The sequence below is a fragment of the Sapajus apella genome, unplaced genomic scaffold (assembly GCF_009761245.1).
Source record: "Sapajus apella isolate SASKATOON/1434 unplaced genomic scaffold, GSC_monkey_1.0 scaffold1, whole genome shotgun sequence".
Lineage (NCBI taxonomy): Eukaryota > Metazoa > Chordata > Mammalia > Primates > Cebidae > Sapajus > Sapajus apella.
In genome coordinates, this window is record NW_022436941.1 from 16,978,713 (window position 1) to 16,995,435 (window position 16,723).

Genomic DNA, 16,723 nt, shown 5'->3' on the forward strand with positions numbered 1-16,723 from the left:
GAAAACAGAAGATTAGAGACCTGGACAATCCAGTGAGAAGGTTTAGTGTGGATCTGATAATAGTCTGAGGAGGAAAGGAGTCAGAAAAGCAGGCAGAGGCAATAACTGGATAAATTATTGCTATGAATATTCAAAAAACGATGAAGATAACAAACCACCAATTCAAGAGGAATGTCAATCCCAAACAGGACAACTAAAAAGAATCTTATACCAACACATCATAATGAAACTATGACCAACAACAAAGGATTCACATAAGCAAATATTAACATCCCACTACAAAACTTAGAAATTTTATTACAGGAGAAAACAATCAGCTTAGTTCTTGAGAGGCAGGATAGTACAGTAGTTAAGAGCACAGACACTGAAACTAAACTGTACTAGTTTTGAATCCTAAATCCTCTACTTCTAACTGTGTGATTTTCAGCGAGTTACTTAACCTTTCTGTACTTTCCAGTTCCCTCATCTATAAAATTGGGTTAAAACTTAATCTTTCTTATATATAAAGTACTTAAAACAGTGCCTTTCTTACATATAGCACTATATTACCTATAACTCTTCAGTTAACTACTTCTAAGTACATAACCTTAAGATGTAATAAAAAGATGTCCACGTACACAACCACAAATGAAATTAAATATATAACGTATTCAATCACTAATACCCCTCAGATACAAATAGAGCCCCAAATCTGACTTAGTTGAATCATTTCAACTAGATTCTAGTACTTAGGCAATAAAATTTTAACACTATATAATAAAAGTCACCTTCTCCAGGATGACATACAAGAAGATATAAGGATGGTAGCTGAGGTAAAATTAACAAATCCTGAAACAAACTATCAATCTGAACTAGGGTAATATTAGATAAATGTAAAAATCTTTTTAAGAGATAATGGAGATGAAAGCAGTTACAAAAATCTGCTCTCTGAACTCAGGTTATCAAATAATGCCTTTATTTGTACCAAGCAAAGTATAAAAGCTAGATAGCACTAAGGTATACAGACATAAGATTTTCAAGTGATTACTTTTATGGCAGGTCTAAAAAAATGTTATTTGGTGCTAACAGATACAAATGAAAAAACATTTAAGGAAATTATGAACAAACTATCGATCAACAATAGATGTGAAAAGTTTTCTGTCCTTCCAATATTTCAATGAACTTGAGGTGAACGTGACTAGATACCACACTACAACCTCAAAATACTAGAGACATAGATCCAAAAATATTCCTAGGTTCCCCAAAGAACATTGAATAACCATAATAATCACATGTAATGCTGATCGCTGCACTTTAAAGGACAAAGCAGAGAGAAGAATGTTTCCCCCCCCCCAAAAAAAGGGAGAAAAGTAATTAAGAGGACAGAGATACAGCACAAAAATAAACTTTAAAAAGTGAGATATGTGTATCTATATAAGGAGGCTAAAAGACGACATCATAAATGTTTAGTAAGGCATCAATAGTATGAATAAGTTCCAAATTTGAAAGTAATAGGACCTAAGGATCACCACTTAATGAATGAAACAGATAAGGAAAGGTCAGCCCAGAGCAGGGGTTCCTGCTTTGACAGGACGGTTTATCTGACTTTACATTTCAGATAAATATCATTCACATACAAAACATGCGCCCATGAGTAGTTTCTCACTATAGGCTGTTGTATGAATAGCACAGACTATAAGTACTGCCACACTTTTATCCTTGCAAACCACAAGGATTATTGTAGATGTGCAAGACCCCTGGCCTACAACATGAGTAAAGGGAGAATTTCAAAGAAATGAAAGTCAGTGATGCCCGTTCAAACAATGTCCAGGCTGGGCATAGAGGCTCACGCCTGTAATCCCAGCACTTTGGGAGGCCAAGGTGGGCGGATCCCACAGTTGGCCTCCCTACTGTGATTAATATTTACCAACCTCTTGTCCTGATTATGCTCATGAGGGGACCTTGTAATTTTAACTTGGACTTTCTATGTACATCAGCCTATAGAAAGAAATTTGGGCTTTCTGGACCTGTAATAGTAAAATACTTCATTATTAGTTAGAAATTCACTCTTTCCTGAATCTCTGAGAGCTTGATAGTGTGAACTGATTACTGTGAATCCACCTCTAAGAAACACTGACAATTGTTGATAGCCTAACCAGGTTTTGTTTCATCAGCCAAGAACCAGATCTTAATACTAAGATGGACTCATCTAAGTAAAAGCTAGTCTAAAGCAACATACCAGCCAGCCAGTCTCTCCTGACGGCACTGCAACCCTACTGTACATCTTTATTTTCCAGTGAAGAAACAACAATTGTTACACTAAAACTTGGTCTATACTCATAAAGTTACTACAGTAGAGTTTTTGTATTTCCTCCCATTTGCCTCTTCTCCTAATAGTCTCTTTTATATATTCATTTCACATTACCCTAATAACAGAGGTTATATTGACAGAAACAAGGTTGACAAAGGCAGAGAAAACCAAGCCATGCTAAACCTCAGGAAAACCTGGCTGGCAAACCAGACAGAAAAGTTGTACCAGAAAAAATACGTCTTACAAAAATAATTTCTAGATCCCAATTCTTCCAAAAGCGATCTCTCTCTGCTTTGCAGCTGTCATTCTATGCACACTGAAGACTTCAGAATAATCCCACGGGAGTTTGCTTTCTTTGTTATCTATCGCCTACCGCATCAAGCATTTCTGAATCCCTGAAAGCCAAGCAATAGCTAGCTTTACCATACATATGAAGTATCAATTTAAAAAGAAATTTCAGAACTGGCAGTATGTTTTCAAAGAATATAATCCTGAATACTAAGAACACTTCTGTTTTATCAAAATGTTTGAATCAGAAGGCAAAATCTCATTAATTTTTATCTAATTAAAATTCCTTCCCTAAATTAAAAATAGGGCCATCATCCAAAACTTCAGTTCTGTGATGCTGCCAAAGTAAAGGGATTGAGTTTTTGTGGTACAGACAAACATGAATGTCCTACACATTACCATATACTTTAAGAGCAAGATGATGTTAGGAGCTTAGCAACAAAAGATTAGTTATGCATATATAACTTTCAAATAAATATCAAAATTATAAATGACATTAAAAACGATTAAAATATAAGTTAATAACTTGAAAAGTAACAAGGAAATAATTAAGAAACAGAAACTTACCAGCTTAATTGCCACATATTCATTTGTGTATAAATTTTTCCCTTGAAAAAGAAATAAAAAATCAGATTCTGCCAGTAATTTATTTTAAAGATACATTATATAAAACTGTACTCTGAAAAAAAAGCACATAAAACATTTCATTAAAGCATGGGTTTTTGCTTCTATATCGCCAAAAAAAAATTAACAAGGAAATATTTAAGCTTACTATCAACTCAATGATACATTTAGTATTTTGCCGAGATTCAAAGTAGAAAGTGATACGAATAAATACTACAGATATTAACAGCCCACTTACAAAAATGGTAAGATTCTGATTTCATTGGAATATTGTATATAATTTAGAAAGTAATCAATTGTCAAATGAATGCTTAAAAAATTTCAAAACCAGGACTCCTATATAAGAATACCAAATTCTTCTCCCAACCATGAAATCCATCATTTCATTTTAAATCCATCATTATTATGAGATGTAATCTTACTAAGGCTCATATTTAATCAAGTAAATGTATTAAATACATTTAAAATACCTGAAAGAAAATGAAATAAGATTTTAAAACATTCAATAATTGGCTCTGATAAACTACACACTTTGAGGACAAAAATAGTTATTGGCGCCTCACCCTAACCAGATTAATTCCAAATATCTTGAGAGTTAAATATAAGCTATAAAACAAGAAAAAATACACATCCATATATTAAGGACTTTCAGAGCATAAGAATTAAGATCATGGCCAGGTGCAGTGGCACATGCCTGTAATTCCAGCTACTCAGGAGGCTGAGGCAGGACAATTGCTTGAACCTGGGAGGCAGAGGTTGCAGTGAGCTGAGATCGTGCCACTGCACTCCAGCCTGGGCAACAGAGTGAGATTCCATCTCCAATATATATATATGGATCATAAGGTTTTATACAGATTTGATTAAATATTTAATATCACCAGAGATTTAATATCACTAACTCGTAAAGAATTCAAATGAATTACAATAATCTTTAGCATTGGCAAATCAAAAATAATCTAGAAAATTCCAATTGGTCAGCATCTGTAGTCAACGTAGAGTACTAAGGAGAATTTTGGAAGCACTAAGTATATGAAGATAATTTGATTAATGTGAAGTATATTAAAAAGAATTTTAAAAAGTACAACATGATTTCTGAGTTTCCAGGATTTTTTCAAATAGCATGTATTACTTTTATAGTGAAGAAAATAGAATAACAATAGTTTTTTGTTTTTTTTTTAACAGTAAGAGTAAATGGCCCTAATCACACTGGCTACTGAACACAGAAGAAGTAATCATCAACTTTGACACATGTGATTTTCCAACATCATAGCCCAAACCTCCTTCCATACAGCAGCTGATGAATGGTAGTAAAACTTCTAGGCAAAATTCCAGCTTTTTATACAAATATTGTAATACTTTTCTGAATTTTCTCCTTATTGTACAAAATTGAGTGAAAATAAAAGGAAAAAAGAAATATTCATATTAACACTAAGTAATAGAAGTGTCATAAACTCAACACAGTTGGCAAAAAGGATGGAATTCAATAGAAGTTCCAAAAGTGGTCAACTTTAAGCTCTATTCATATAGGTACTGAACCTATATACATATTTTTTAAATGACAGAATATTTCATATTTTTAGTCAATTATTTCAACATTTAGATGTACCTCCATACACATTTTCAAAAATGCTTTACATATGAAAAGTTAGGCTTCCTTCTAGTAACCTTATATAGTGAATAATTTAATGGTATTCACAATGAAGAACTTAATCTCAAAGAACTGTCTAATTAACAAAGAGACAATTCTGGTTTTGAGTTCCAAGACAGAATATCCCAAACATATTATTATCCTTTCATAACTATTTTGTATATGTTGTCTATTCACAAGTCCACAGGGAAAAAACTTCACAGGACAAGAAGTTAGGTTAAATACAGATCTCAAAGAATCAAAATATGCCAAATGCCTCTAAAAGTACCATTTTTATTGGCTTTTATATGTTCCAATGTCTACCTTTTAAGTCACAACAGAAAGCACTAAATCCTAAAAGTATTATCTTTTTTTTAAATACTAGACATTTTGCTGAAAGTCACCATTATAAACATGAACAAAGATTAAACAATAACACGAGTGCATTTTTGTCACCTAGCATAGCCACAGCCTCACATAGTTGACTTTTAGTCAGTATTTGTTATACACATAAACAAACAAATGATGCACAAAATACGTGTTTATGTATGGTGTGAGTGAAAGGGAGAGAATGTGCATGTAGGGAGAATCCCGTTAAAAGAAAAATCTAAGTAAACTGGTGCCACCTAAGCGATGTTTTAATCTAATTTTAAAAGACATTTCCAGTAAAGCACTGTGCCATACATTTTAAACTTGAAAATATAGTTTTACCGATTTTGTGGCTTTGAGGTGGCAATTATCAGAAACCATGTTCTTCAAAATCCATGTATATATATGTTTACAGTAGGAACAACTATTTACCCAACAATAGCCATTCTCCCCCTACAGAATGCCCAAGCTTGAAAACGGATGCCCAGCTAAGGCATTTCCCGCCTCTCTTCAGCTTAGTGTGGCCATGTGACTAAGTTCGGGATGTCAATGAACATTAGGTATGTTCCTCCTCACTTCCAGGAAGGAATGTATATGCTCCTGTCCCTTTTTTTTCTTTCTTCTTGCCGGCTGGGAGATGGAAACATCTAAAGCAATCACCTTGTGCACAGAGACTGAAGTCACATATTAAGGATGCAGAGGTACCTTGACACTTTGGATTTCTCCCTCTGGTCGGTGTCATGTAAAATAAAAATAAGCCATTTGCCTGAAACCACTATATATTGGATTTATTTGTTACCATTTTACAGTCTATTCCTTAGTTATTACATTTTTGATAAGTTTTATAATAGCTTCAGTTAGAAACAGTAGAAAAATCAATAAACATGAAAATAATGAGCCCATCCAAATCTACATATTTATTTGATACATATACTGTAAAGCCTGCAAAATTTTCAACAAAGCAATTATCAAATATGAACAAGAAAATAAGGTGTTATTAGCTTTGTAGGAATAAGAAACAAAAAAACAAAAATAAGAGATGTTATGGAAGCTCCTGTGGTATACTTAATTACGTCAAAAGTTACAATATCTTATTTCAGGTATGGTTATGCATAAAGCAATAAGTAACATTCTCTTCTGTGCTTTTTTTTTTTTGCAACAAAGTCTCAGTCTGTCACCAGGCTAGAGTGCAGTGGCACAATCTTGACTCACTGCAACCTCTGCCACCCGGGTTCAAGACATTCCCCTGCCTCAACCTCCCAAGTAGCTGGGATTACAGGTGTGAGCTAACACACCCGGCTAATTCTTTATATTTTAGTAGAGACGGGGTTTCACCATGTTGGCCAGGATGGTCTTGATCTCCTGACCTCATGATCCACCAGTCTCGGCCTCCCAAAGTGCTGGGATTACAGGAGTGAGTCGCCACGCCCGGCCTGTGCTCTTTTATATTATAGTCAGATGTGGCCACAGATTGCAAAGGAAAGTCTCTACAAAAATAAAGGTTATTATACTTACAAATTCTGGAGAGGAAGTCACACTGCATGCCACACACGGTCACAGGGGAAGCACTAGGTTTTGGTTAGGTGGCAGAAAACAAGAGCAAGCAGAGTAACTAGGCCAAGCATTTACTGGAGTTTCCAAGGGTAAGGCAAAGCCAGGCAGGGTAAATGGTTAAGGATTACTCAGTTTGAATAATACCAGTGACCCTTGGGCTATAATAATGGGTCTCTAGCTGCCAGGTACCTGGCCCTGGAGGGATGATTAGGTAAAAGAATACTGCCTCCTGGGTGTATGGGCCAGATAGAAAAGGGCTGTGGATTGGTTAGTGTGCATATAAAAGGCATGCTCCCAACTGAGTTTTTTGTTAACTCTAAAAATTGGTTAACCCCTGGAGGGGCAATCTCATCCCAGCCAGAAAAATTTTTTAAGATGTCAAAACATCATAATATACAGAAAAATAAAAACACATATATAATACAATCAACCCTGTATTTTAGCTAGCTATGTTTGGTCTTATTGAGTGACTATCAAAAACATTCCTAGGAGTTTGACTGCCCAAACTAGAAATACATCTACCAATAAAGAATGCAAACCTTACTACCAACACATAAAATAAAACTACAAAAACAGATGGTTCTCAACTACGACGGTTCAATTTGAGATATTTCAACTTTATATAATGTTGCAAAAACAGTATGCATTCAATAGTAATCATACTTTGAAATTTGATCTTTTCCTGGATAAGATCAAAATAAGCAATAAGTAGTATGATACTAACTCTCAATGCTGGGCAGGTGCAGTGAGGTGATGCTCTCAAGTCACCCACACAATCATGAGGCTAAACAACCAATATTCTACAGCGAACTGCATTGCCAGCATTTTCTGGATATTGTGTTTTGAGTTTTTCAATGTCATTATGTCTATAAAATGCCCATTTTGAACAAGATATTTCAACTCAAGATGGTTTTATCAGGATGTAACCCCATCTTAAGTTGAGGAACATTTGCACATCAATTCACCTTCCTTATTTCTTCTCATTTTTTTAGAGACAGGATCTCACTACATTGTCTAGGCTGGACTCAACCTCCTAGAATCAAGTGATCCTCCTACCTCAGCCACTCCATTAGCTGGAACTACAAGCATGCCCCACCAAGCCTGACTGTTAATTTTTTTTTTTTTTTTTTTTTTTTGGAGATAAGAGTTTCACTCTCTTGCCCAGACTGGAGTGCAGTGGCACGATCTCAGCTCACCACAACCTCCACCTTCCGGGTTCAAGTGATTCTCCTGCCTTAGCCTCCCGAGTAGCTGGGATTACAGGCGTGTGCCACCATACCTGGCTAATTTTTGTATTTTTAGTAGAGACAGGGTTTCACCATGTTGGTAAGGCTGGTCTCGGCCTCCCAAACTGCTGGGATTAAAGCCACCACGCCTGGCCCTGTTCAATTTAAAATAAAAACAGAATCCAGATAAAAATGATAAATACATGTATTTAAATACAATTTAAAAATAAATAAACATAATTTAAATTATTATTTTAAATGCTTACCAATTTTTTTTAATCTCGTGATTTTTTTTTTTTTTTGAGACGGTGTCTCACTCTGTCACCAGGGCTAGAGTGCAGTGGCACAATCATAGCTCACTGCAACTTTAAACTCCTGAGCTCAAGTGAACCATCTGCCTCAGGCTCCTGAATAGCTAGGACTATAGGCATACACCATCACACCTGGCTAATTTTTTTAATTTTCTGTAGAGACAGGCTCTCACTATGTTATGGAGGCTGGTCTTGAAGTCCTGGCCTCAAGCCACCCTCCTGCCTCGGTCTCCCAAAGTGCTGGGATGATAGATTAGAGCCACCATGCCAAGCACCAAAGGTCTGAAGTTTTAAATGGCCTGCAATGTCTGGAACAGTCTTCTATTCCAAAAAGAACTGTCCAGCCCAAAATACCAATTGCACCCTTACTGAAAATCACTTACCTATAACATGTGTAACTTATAGTCTTTCTTACCCAATATAAACCACATAAAATTTCAGTACCAGAAATCAAATGTTCAAGATATATCTATTAATGAGGTTTTAAAGAAAGTAATTTAAGAATATAAACGAGCTTTTAAGGTTAGTGTTTATCGAGGTATAGAAAGAATAATGCTCACAATAACATTTTCTTAACAAATAAACCATCTGGGGCTTTTTGAAAAGCAGTAAAATACTCTTTTAGTAGTCTATGAAAAAGGAAGAATAAAATGATTAGTCTATAACTACATATCATATGTATCTTTTAAGAATACATAAAACACAGATGCAGAGACAATACACTCAAATAAATTTACATAAATATATACAGATGTATATATACACCAAAGACCCATAGATAGATTAGATAGGTAGGATAGACAGATTGATATACTAAGAAGCCATCATATTCCTATTCCTGTTTATTCACACACTGCAAAAGAAAAGGGTGTTTTACTGCTGTTTTAGTATGGTACATATAGATTCTCACATTGTCCTTGTTAAAATGGTCAACAAGCTTTGTGTGAATACACACACACACCTATATACTCATGCCACATGTGTGTATATGGGTGTGTGTGTATATTCACACAAATACATATATATCTGTGTATGTGTATAGTTTTTCTGAAATAAACCATATGAAGCAGATTTTGAATAAAAATGGCCAAAGTATACGCAAGTATAGTGTCAGTCTTTTCACAATATTATCTAAATTTGATCATCACAGTAACCTAGGAGTGGAAATAATCCCAATATAAAGAGAAATTTGAGGGCCTGAGTGGTTAAATGATTTATATGCTGCATAAGGCACTATTTTTATATTCTTCCAGAATATTATCAATGCCTAATCGTGCCTGGTACATGATAAATATGTAATAGGTATTGGATGTTGCTGAGAATTATACACAAGAACAGATTATAAACAAGTAAATAATGTTTTTTCTAACTCCAAAGTCTGACACAATTTAGGGATTTCAAAGTATCTAATTCAATATCCTTCAAATAATAAAACATAAAACATTGCCCCTTATTTGAATCCCTACTACATATGAAAGAGTCTGCCGGCAACATCATGTAACAACAATATATAAATTATATAATTGCCTTTTATTGGCTTGCTTCATTCAAATATTTAATGTATATCAACTACACAAAACTATTAAGATGAAGGAGTAACTACAGATTAGGGTACTTCACAAGATGAAAATGAGTAGTAGTTGAGTAGATAAACATACAATTGGATTTATTTCTAGCAGCAGGATTGAATCTAAGAGAAACTGTAAAGTCAAATTTTCTTTTTACATCTAAAGTTCACTCTTGGTGGTCCACTGACCAGAGCCCTCATGGTACCTGAATACTGACTTCTATACAACCATTATAACCACACCACCCTCCTTCTTGGTTTTCTGCAATGAAAAACCTACATCACTACTGTATTAGGAGTTAAAAGACCTACAATTTTGATCATGAGCTTGCCATTAAATTGTTGTGAACATCTGACAATTAACTTTCCCTCACTGAGTTCCAACTGCCTTGAATATAGAATTAGGAAACTTAATTAGACCAGCATTTCTCAAATTCCCCTAATTATGATAACCTGAATCAATACTGAGCCACTTGTTAAGAATATGGAATCCAGACATACTTGAAGCAAAAGAAAGGGTAGAAAGAAAAAAAATTAAATTACAATGATGTAAATTCATTAATTGTATGCAGTTTCAATATATTAACTTGACTTTAAGCCATACCCATGCCCCAAAAGTGATCAATTACTAAACATTTTTGAATCTGAAAAAGTAGTCTAAATATCATTCCTAAAGAAAACTGCAAAGGCTTTACCGGAAGCTATTTCAGCTTACTGGGCCTTTTTGTTTGTTTTCTCATAATCTGGATGATTAATCTCTGGATGGTTAAAGTAGACATTCCTATACTAGAGAATTTCTTACACATGAAAATACAAGCACAAAAGAAATTCCCACCATCTGTATTCTTTAAAATTACCACAACCATTAAACAACTAAACAAATTATATACTAAATCATTTTCATTAAAAAGTATCTTCCAATTTTTAAAGTGCTTCTAACATAATGGAATAAACAAAATAGTCTTACCTAATCGTAATTCTCCAAAATTGCCACATCCAATTTTTTTTCCAACTCTAAAGTTAGGTCCAACCATTAAAACTCCAGACGATGAAGACCCAGTTCCTCGAGTGTTGTGCCCCGATCGACCACTAGGTCGTGCCATTCTATCATCTGATTTGTCCTTGTCTTTCTTTTTATTTTCCATATCAAGTTTGCGGTACTCCACTTTGAATTCTTTAATCAAGACAAGCACACTGAAATAGGGTATTGTGAAAATAGGTACATCACTAGGTAACTGTACCAGATGGGTAATGTTAACATTCAAATTGCAGTAGGTAGTCAATTAACTGGAGCATGTTCATCCCATTCGTAAAATTTTTCTCAGTTGTCTTTTCAGCAAAACATGTCTTCAAAATTATCTTTTCAATGATGTGGGCTGATATTGATAGAGAGCTAGAATATTAAGAAAAGGAAATTAGTCAACTAAGAATTTTAAAATATATGTTTGGGAAATTAGATAACAAAAGTTTAGGCAAGAATTACTGCTATCTGTTGATGCCCATTGAAATTAAACCACAGTACACACTTTTAAGTTAATCATTATCCTTTATTTATATACTTTAATACCAAAGATAGGACAAAAATAAAACAAAGAAATCACATATTCAATTACTTCTTAAAAATTAAAAAAGGGACAAAATTATGTTTCATAAATCAATATATATTCGCTAATATAAACCTTTCAGTTTAAAATTATCTCAATTAGACAAACAGTACTCAAAATATTTTTCAAGTCTTTTGGAAGAGTCTTCCCCATTCATATTCTCTGGGAATTACCTCAATTCTGTGGTAATTCTGCACCCTTACACGATTTCCCTACTTTTCTATGGTAATTCTGCATCCTTATGCAATTTCCCTATTTCTGTTTGAACAATTTGAGTGGGTTCTTGTTCTTTGCTATTAAAGAAATTATTATTTCAAAATATAGTCACTAATGAAGAAACAAGGATTGATATCAAATGCTTATTCCTATTACAGAACTTTTCTAATTATATAATGCATCCACAAGGTTTGTAACAAACAGTATTTTCTGATTAATTTTTAGCAACTCCCCAAATATGCAATTACTGTTACAAGTAGTGACTACCTGGGGCTGGTAGTGTGGGCAGTAAGGGAATTTACCAAGACAGTAAAGAAAGGCAGACTTATTAAAAAAAAAAGTAGGAAAACACTTTGCAGGAAAGCAATGGGCATATCAGCAAGAGAGGAGCTGACTGAAAAGAGACAAAGGCTTGGTGGGGATTATATAGGATCGTTCTTGTGCTGGAGAGGGCTACGTGCAGTACTGATAATGTCAAGGTTGCAATGAGCTAACCAGTATTTTTCTATCAGCAGAGGGTCTGGTGATAAGCTGGGCACAGGGAGACTCTGAGTTTTTTCTGCAGAAAGGCTATGTGTCCTGGACCATGAAGAAAGTCCAGGATTTTCTTTTTACAGGCCCCCACCCCCACCAGCCTGACTCCTTTTCCCTAATTAGGATTCCACAATTACTCCTAACACTCAATCTATTTATGAAGTTTGTTTTATTTGCCATACTCTTATTTGCAGATGCAACTGTAAGCTTCCGTTTACTCTGCTTCCAGCCATGACACAGTAACTATACTGAACATCTCTTCCTGTTGTAAATAAGTAGAAAGCTGGACAAAATATATAAAGCATCTGTTTTTAGGCATCAAACAATAGGCAGTACAGACTGTGATCCTTGAGAAAAAACACAAAAGGTGAGTCTCACCTTCATCCAAGCTCTCTGGCTAGGAGCAATTTCCCAACCACAGCACAAGGAGGCCTCAGGCAACACAGAGTGATCGTAGATCAGAATATGCAGCTGTTGAAGTGAATGGAATTTGTAGTACATAGAATCAAAAATGAAGTAGTTCTGTAGTGGGGTAGGTTAAGGTGGTAGCAGGACAGAAGGCTAGGCTACATGTGTGCAAGGGAATAGTCTGAAAAACCTAGCAGAAAATAGCTACTACAATGTTAAATGAAGAATAGAAATACTAGAAGCTTCACAGAGCTGAGAAACTTTAAAGTTCCTATTCAGTCAATAGAAGAACCTCACTAATATCCCAGGCATTCAGCTCGGAAGCCACAAAAACTCTCAAAAGTAAGGACCATACCCAACAGTAAAGGCCTACTCTAGAGTGTCCCAATTAAAGTCTAAAACTAAACCTAGATAGCATTCAGAGTAGCTCTGAACACATTAATTGCATCCTAGAACAAAACTTAAGTCTCAAAAAGACAAAAACCCAGACTCTCAACAATACTGCTAAAAATTACCAAACATGCAAAGCAGCATTAAATGTAACCCATGGCTAAGAAACAAAGCTGTCAAAGGAGACAGACCCCAAGATGACCCTGATGTTTGAATTAGAAGACATGACTTAACACTAATAAATAGCTATGAGTCCTATTTAACTGAAGAAAAAGAAGAGGACAGAAAAAAAAAATTGAAGAAATAATAGCTGAAAACTCCCCAAATTTAATAAAACAAAACAACAAAAACCTACAAATTGTCTCAGCAATAATCACATAATAAATTTTTAAAAAAACTAAATCTAGGCACATCACAGTCAAACTGCTAAAATCCAAAAATTTAAACAATCTTGAAAGCAGAGAGAGAAAAAACTAAACTTGACATACAGGGGAACTAACTACTTATCAAAAACAATGGAGGCCCAAAAGAAAAGGGAAGGATATTTTCAAAGCAATGAAAGGGGGAATAAAAACTTTCAACTTAAAATTCTTTTTCCTCTTTTTTTCCCACAGGTGTTGATCAGTTCAGAATTCTACATTCAGTAATGTTATTCTTTAAAACAAGGAGAAAGAAAGGCATTTTTAGATGAGGGAAGCTGAGAATTGGTCACAAGTAGACCTGCACAACAAGAAATGCTTTTTAAATAGTCCTTTAAGCTGAAGTAAATCACATAATACCAGACAGAAATTTGAAACTTTAAGAAGAAATCTAGAGCGCTGAAACTAGGAAATGCATGGGTATTCATTTCCTTTAAAGATAAATTACCATTTAAAGCATAAACAATTTCTTATGTCATATATAACACAGGTAGAAGTAAAATATATGACAACATAAATAGCAAGGAGGGGTAGTTGTAAATGGAATTACATTGTTTTAAGACTCCTTCTTGAAAATTATTAAGAAAGTAGATTTTAAGTGTTCTCACCACACACAAAAAATGTGAGGTAATGCATATGTTAATGAGCTCTATTTAGCTATTCCACAACATATACATATTTCAAAATATGTACTACACAATAAATAAATACACATAATTTTTATTCATTATATAAATTAAAAAGAAAACAGGAAAAAGATTATATTTGTGAAGAATTACGTGGTTATACATTAATTCTAGGTAGCCAATGATAAGTTAAAATGCACATTTTAATACCTAGCTCAAACAATAAAAAATGAGTTCCAATAGGAATAGCTAAAAAAAACCAGGACAAGAAATAAAATGGAAGATTAAACATTACTTGGTTATAACAACAGAGAAAGAACATACAAGACAAAAGAAAACAAATAGCAACACAGTGGACTTTAAAACGCACATAAAATGAAATAGACCAGATTTTCCCCCAAACAGGCAAAAACTGTCAGACTATATAAAAAAACAAGACTCAACTACAAACTGTTTACAAGAAACTATTTTAAATACAAAGATACAGCAGTGGCTCACACCTGTAATCCAAGCCCTTTGGGTGGCTGAGGTAGGTGAATCACTTGAGCTGAGGAGTTCAAGGCCAGCCTGGGCAACATGGTGAGAGCTCATCTCTACTAAAAATACAAAAATAATGAGCCGGGAGTGGTGGTGCACACCTGTGGTCCCAGCTACTCCGGAGGCTGAGGTGGGAGAATCACTTGAACCTGGGAGGTGGAGGTTGCAGTGAGCCAAGATTGTGCCACTACACTCCAGCCTGGGCGGCAGAGTGAGACCCTGTCTCAAAATAAATAAATAAACAAATACAAATATACAGATAGATTGAAAGTTAAATAATAGAAGAAGATATACTGTGTAAAGAGCACATATAAGAAGCTTGTGAGGCTATATTATCATACAAACTCGACATCAAAACGAAGGATTATCTCCAAATTTACGGATTATAATAAATTATAATTTATTTATAATCTATATAATAAATTATAAAAATTTATCATTTTTATAATGATAAAAATATGAATTCAATAGAAAGACATAAAAACAATAAATATGTATGAGTAAACTGAGGCAATAACAAAACTAAAAAGAAAAAAGGCAATCCTTATTAAAAATATTTTAATCACATGCTTTCAGTAATCAATAAGGTATAAGAAAAAATATCAGTAGGTATATGGCAGATCTAGATAATACCATCAACTACCTTGAACTAACTGACATTTATAAAACACTGCAAAATAAAATTCCTTTCAATGCTCACCAAGAAAGATCTTATGTGTGCTTTAATTTAAATCTCAAGTAACTAAAATATTACAAAGTATATCTGGTCAAAATAGAATTAAATTAGAAATTGCTAGGCATGGTGGCTCATGCCTGTAATCTCAGCATTTTAGGAGGCCAAGCTGGCTACCCAGCTTGGGGTCAGGAGTTCAAGATCAGCCTGGCAAACATGGTTAAACCCTATCTCTATTAAAAATACAAAAATTAGCCATGCCTGTAGTCCCAGCTGCTAGGGAGGCTAAGGCAGGAAAATCACTTGAACCTGGATGCAGAGCTTGCAGTCAGCAAAGATCGCATCATTGCACTCCAGTCTGGGAGACAGAGCAAGACTCTGTGTCAAAAAAATAAAAAGTAAAAACAAATTAAATTAGAAATCAATAGCTATATAGCATCTAGAAGAGTCCCCAAATTTGAAAATTAAACACACATTTAAATAATTCATGAGTTGAAAAAAAAAATCACAAGAGAAATTAGAAAAAAAATCTAATTTGCAATTCTAATGCTTAGCAGGAAATCAGAAGCTTTAAAGGCCTATATTAGAAAAGAAGTTTTTAATAGGTGATCTGGGTTTTCTCCTTAAAACAGCTAGAGAAAAGAGCAAATCAGACAAGAGTTGGGGAAGTACTTCAATAGTTATTACTAATAGTTATAAACATATAGGAAAATATAGTCTTAATGAGCAAAAACAGGAATTCTCAGCTAATAAATGGATAAATACCAGAGCGAAGGGAAAAAAGAGACCCTTGAATAAAAACTGTCATATCTGAAATGAAAACCTTCACTAGATACATTCAATGGCAAACTGGATAAAGCAGAAGTGTCAATAATTTCCAAAGAAATTATCCAGAGAAGAAAATCAATAAGACAGAAAATAGACCACAATAGAGAAAACAGACAAAAAGCTGATTTTTGATAAAGGTCAACAAACTTTGTAACCCCTAGCAAAAATGATCAAGAACAAAAGAGAATATACAAATTACCAAGAAGAAGAATGAAAGAAGAGATATCGAAATGATCCTATCAATACTAAAGGACAAAGGACTCTAACTTTAGGCCAATAAATTTAATACAGATGAAATGGACAAATTCCTTGAAAAATGTAACATAGGGATACAAAGTGAAACAAAATATCAAAAGTTCCACATCTATTTCTAAAATTTAATCTATTAAAAAATGTTCCCAGAAAGATGATTTCACCAGTGAATTTTATCAAATGTTAGGAAAAAGTAATACTAATCTAAAGCTCTTTCAGGACATAGGAATAATCATTCTACTTTGTGAGATCAGCACAATCCTAACACAAAAGCCTGACAAAAACAATTTATGCAAAGAAAATTAAACCTGCATTTCTCATGAGCATAGATACAAAAATTCTATGTACAACATAAGCAAATATGTAGAAAGTTTAACAAG

General features: G+C 34.2%; 1 protein-coding gene across 13 annotated transcripts in view; it reads right to left on the reverse strand.

The window, feature by feature from the left end:
• The window catches only part of CSNK1G3 (casein kinase 1 gamma 3), a 105,377-nt gene that overhangs the window by 62,144 nt on the left and 26,510 nt on the right, over positions 1-16,723 (reverse strand). For 3 of the 13 annotated variants that reach the window (XM_032267224.1, XM_032267344.1, XM_032266707.1), the window contains exons 2-3: positions 10,824-11,249; positions 3,146-3,186 (exon numbers count right to left, since the gene is read on the reverse strand). In XM_032267224.1, coding sequence (XP_032123115.1) covers positions 3,146-3,186; positions 10,824-11,001 — 219 coding nt within the window. In that variant the 5' untranslated portion in view covers positions 11,002-11,249. Of the gene's footprint in view, positions 1-1,910; positions 2,007-3,145; positions 3,187-10,823; positions 13,336-16,723 lie in introns of those variants that run through there. The other 10 variants (XM_032266878.1, XM_032266949.1, XM_032266620.1 and 7 more) reach the window with 6 other exon arrangements.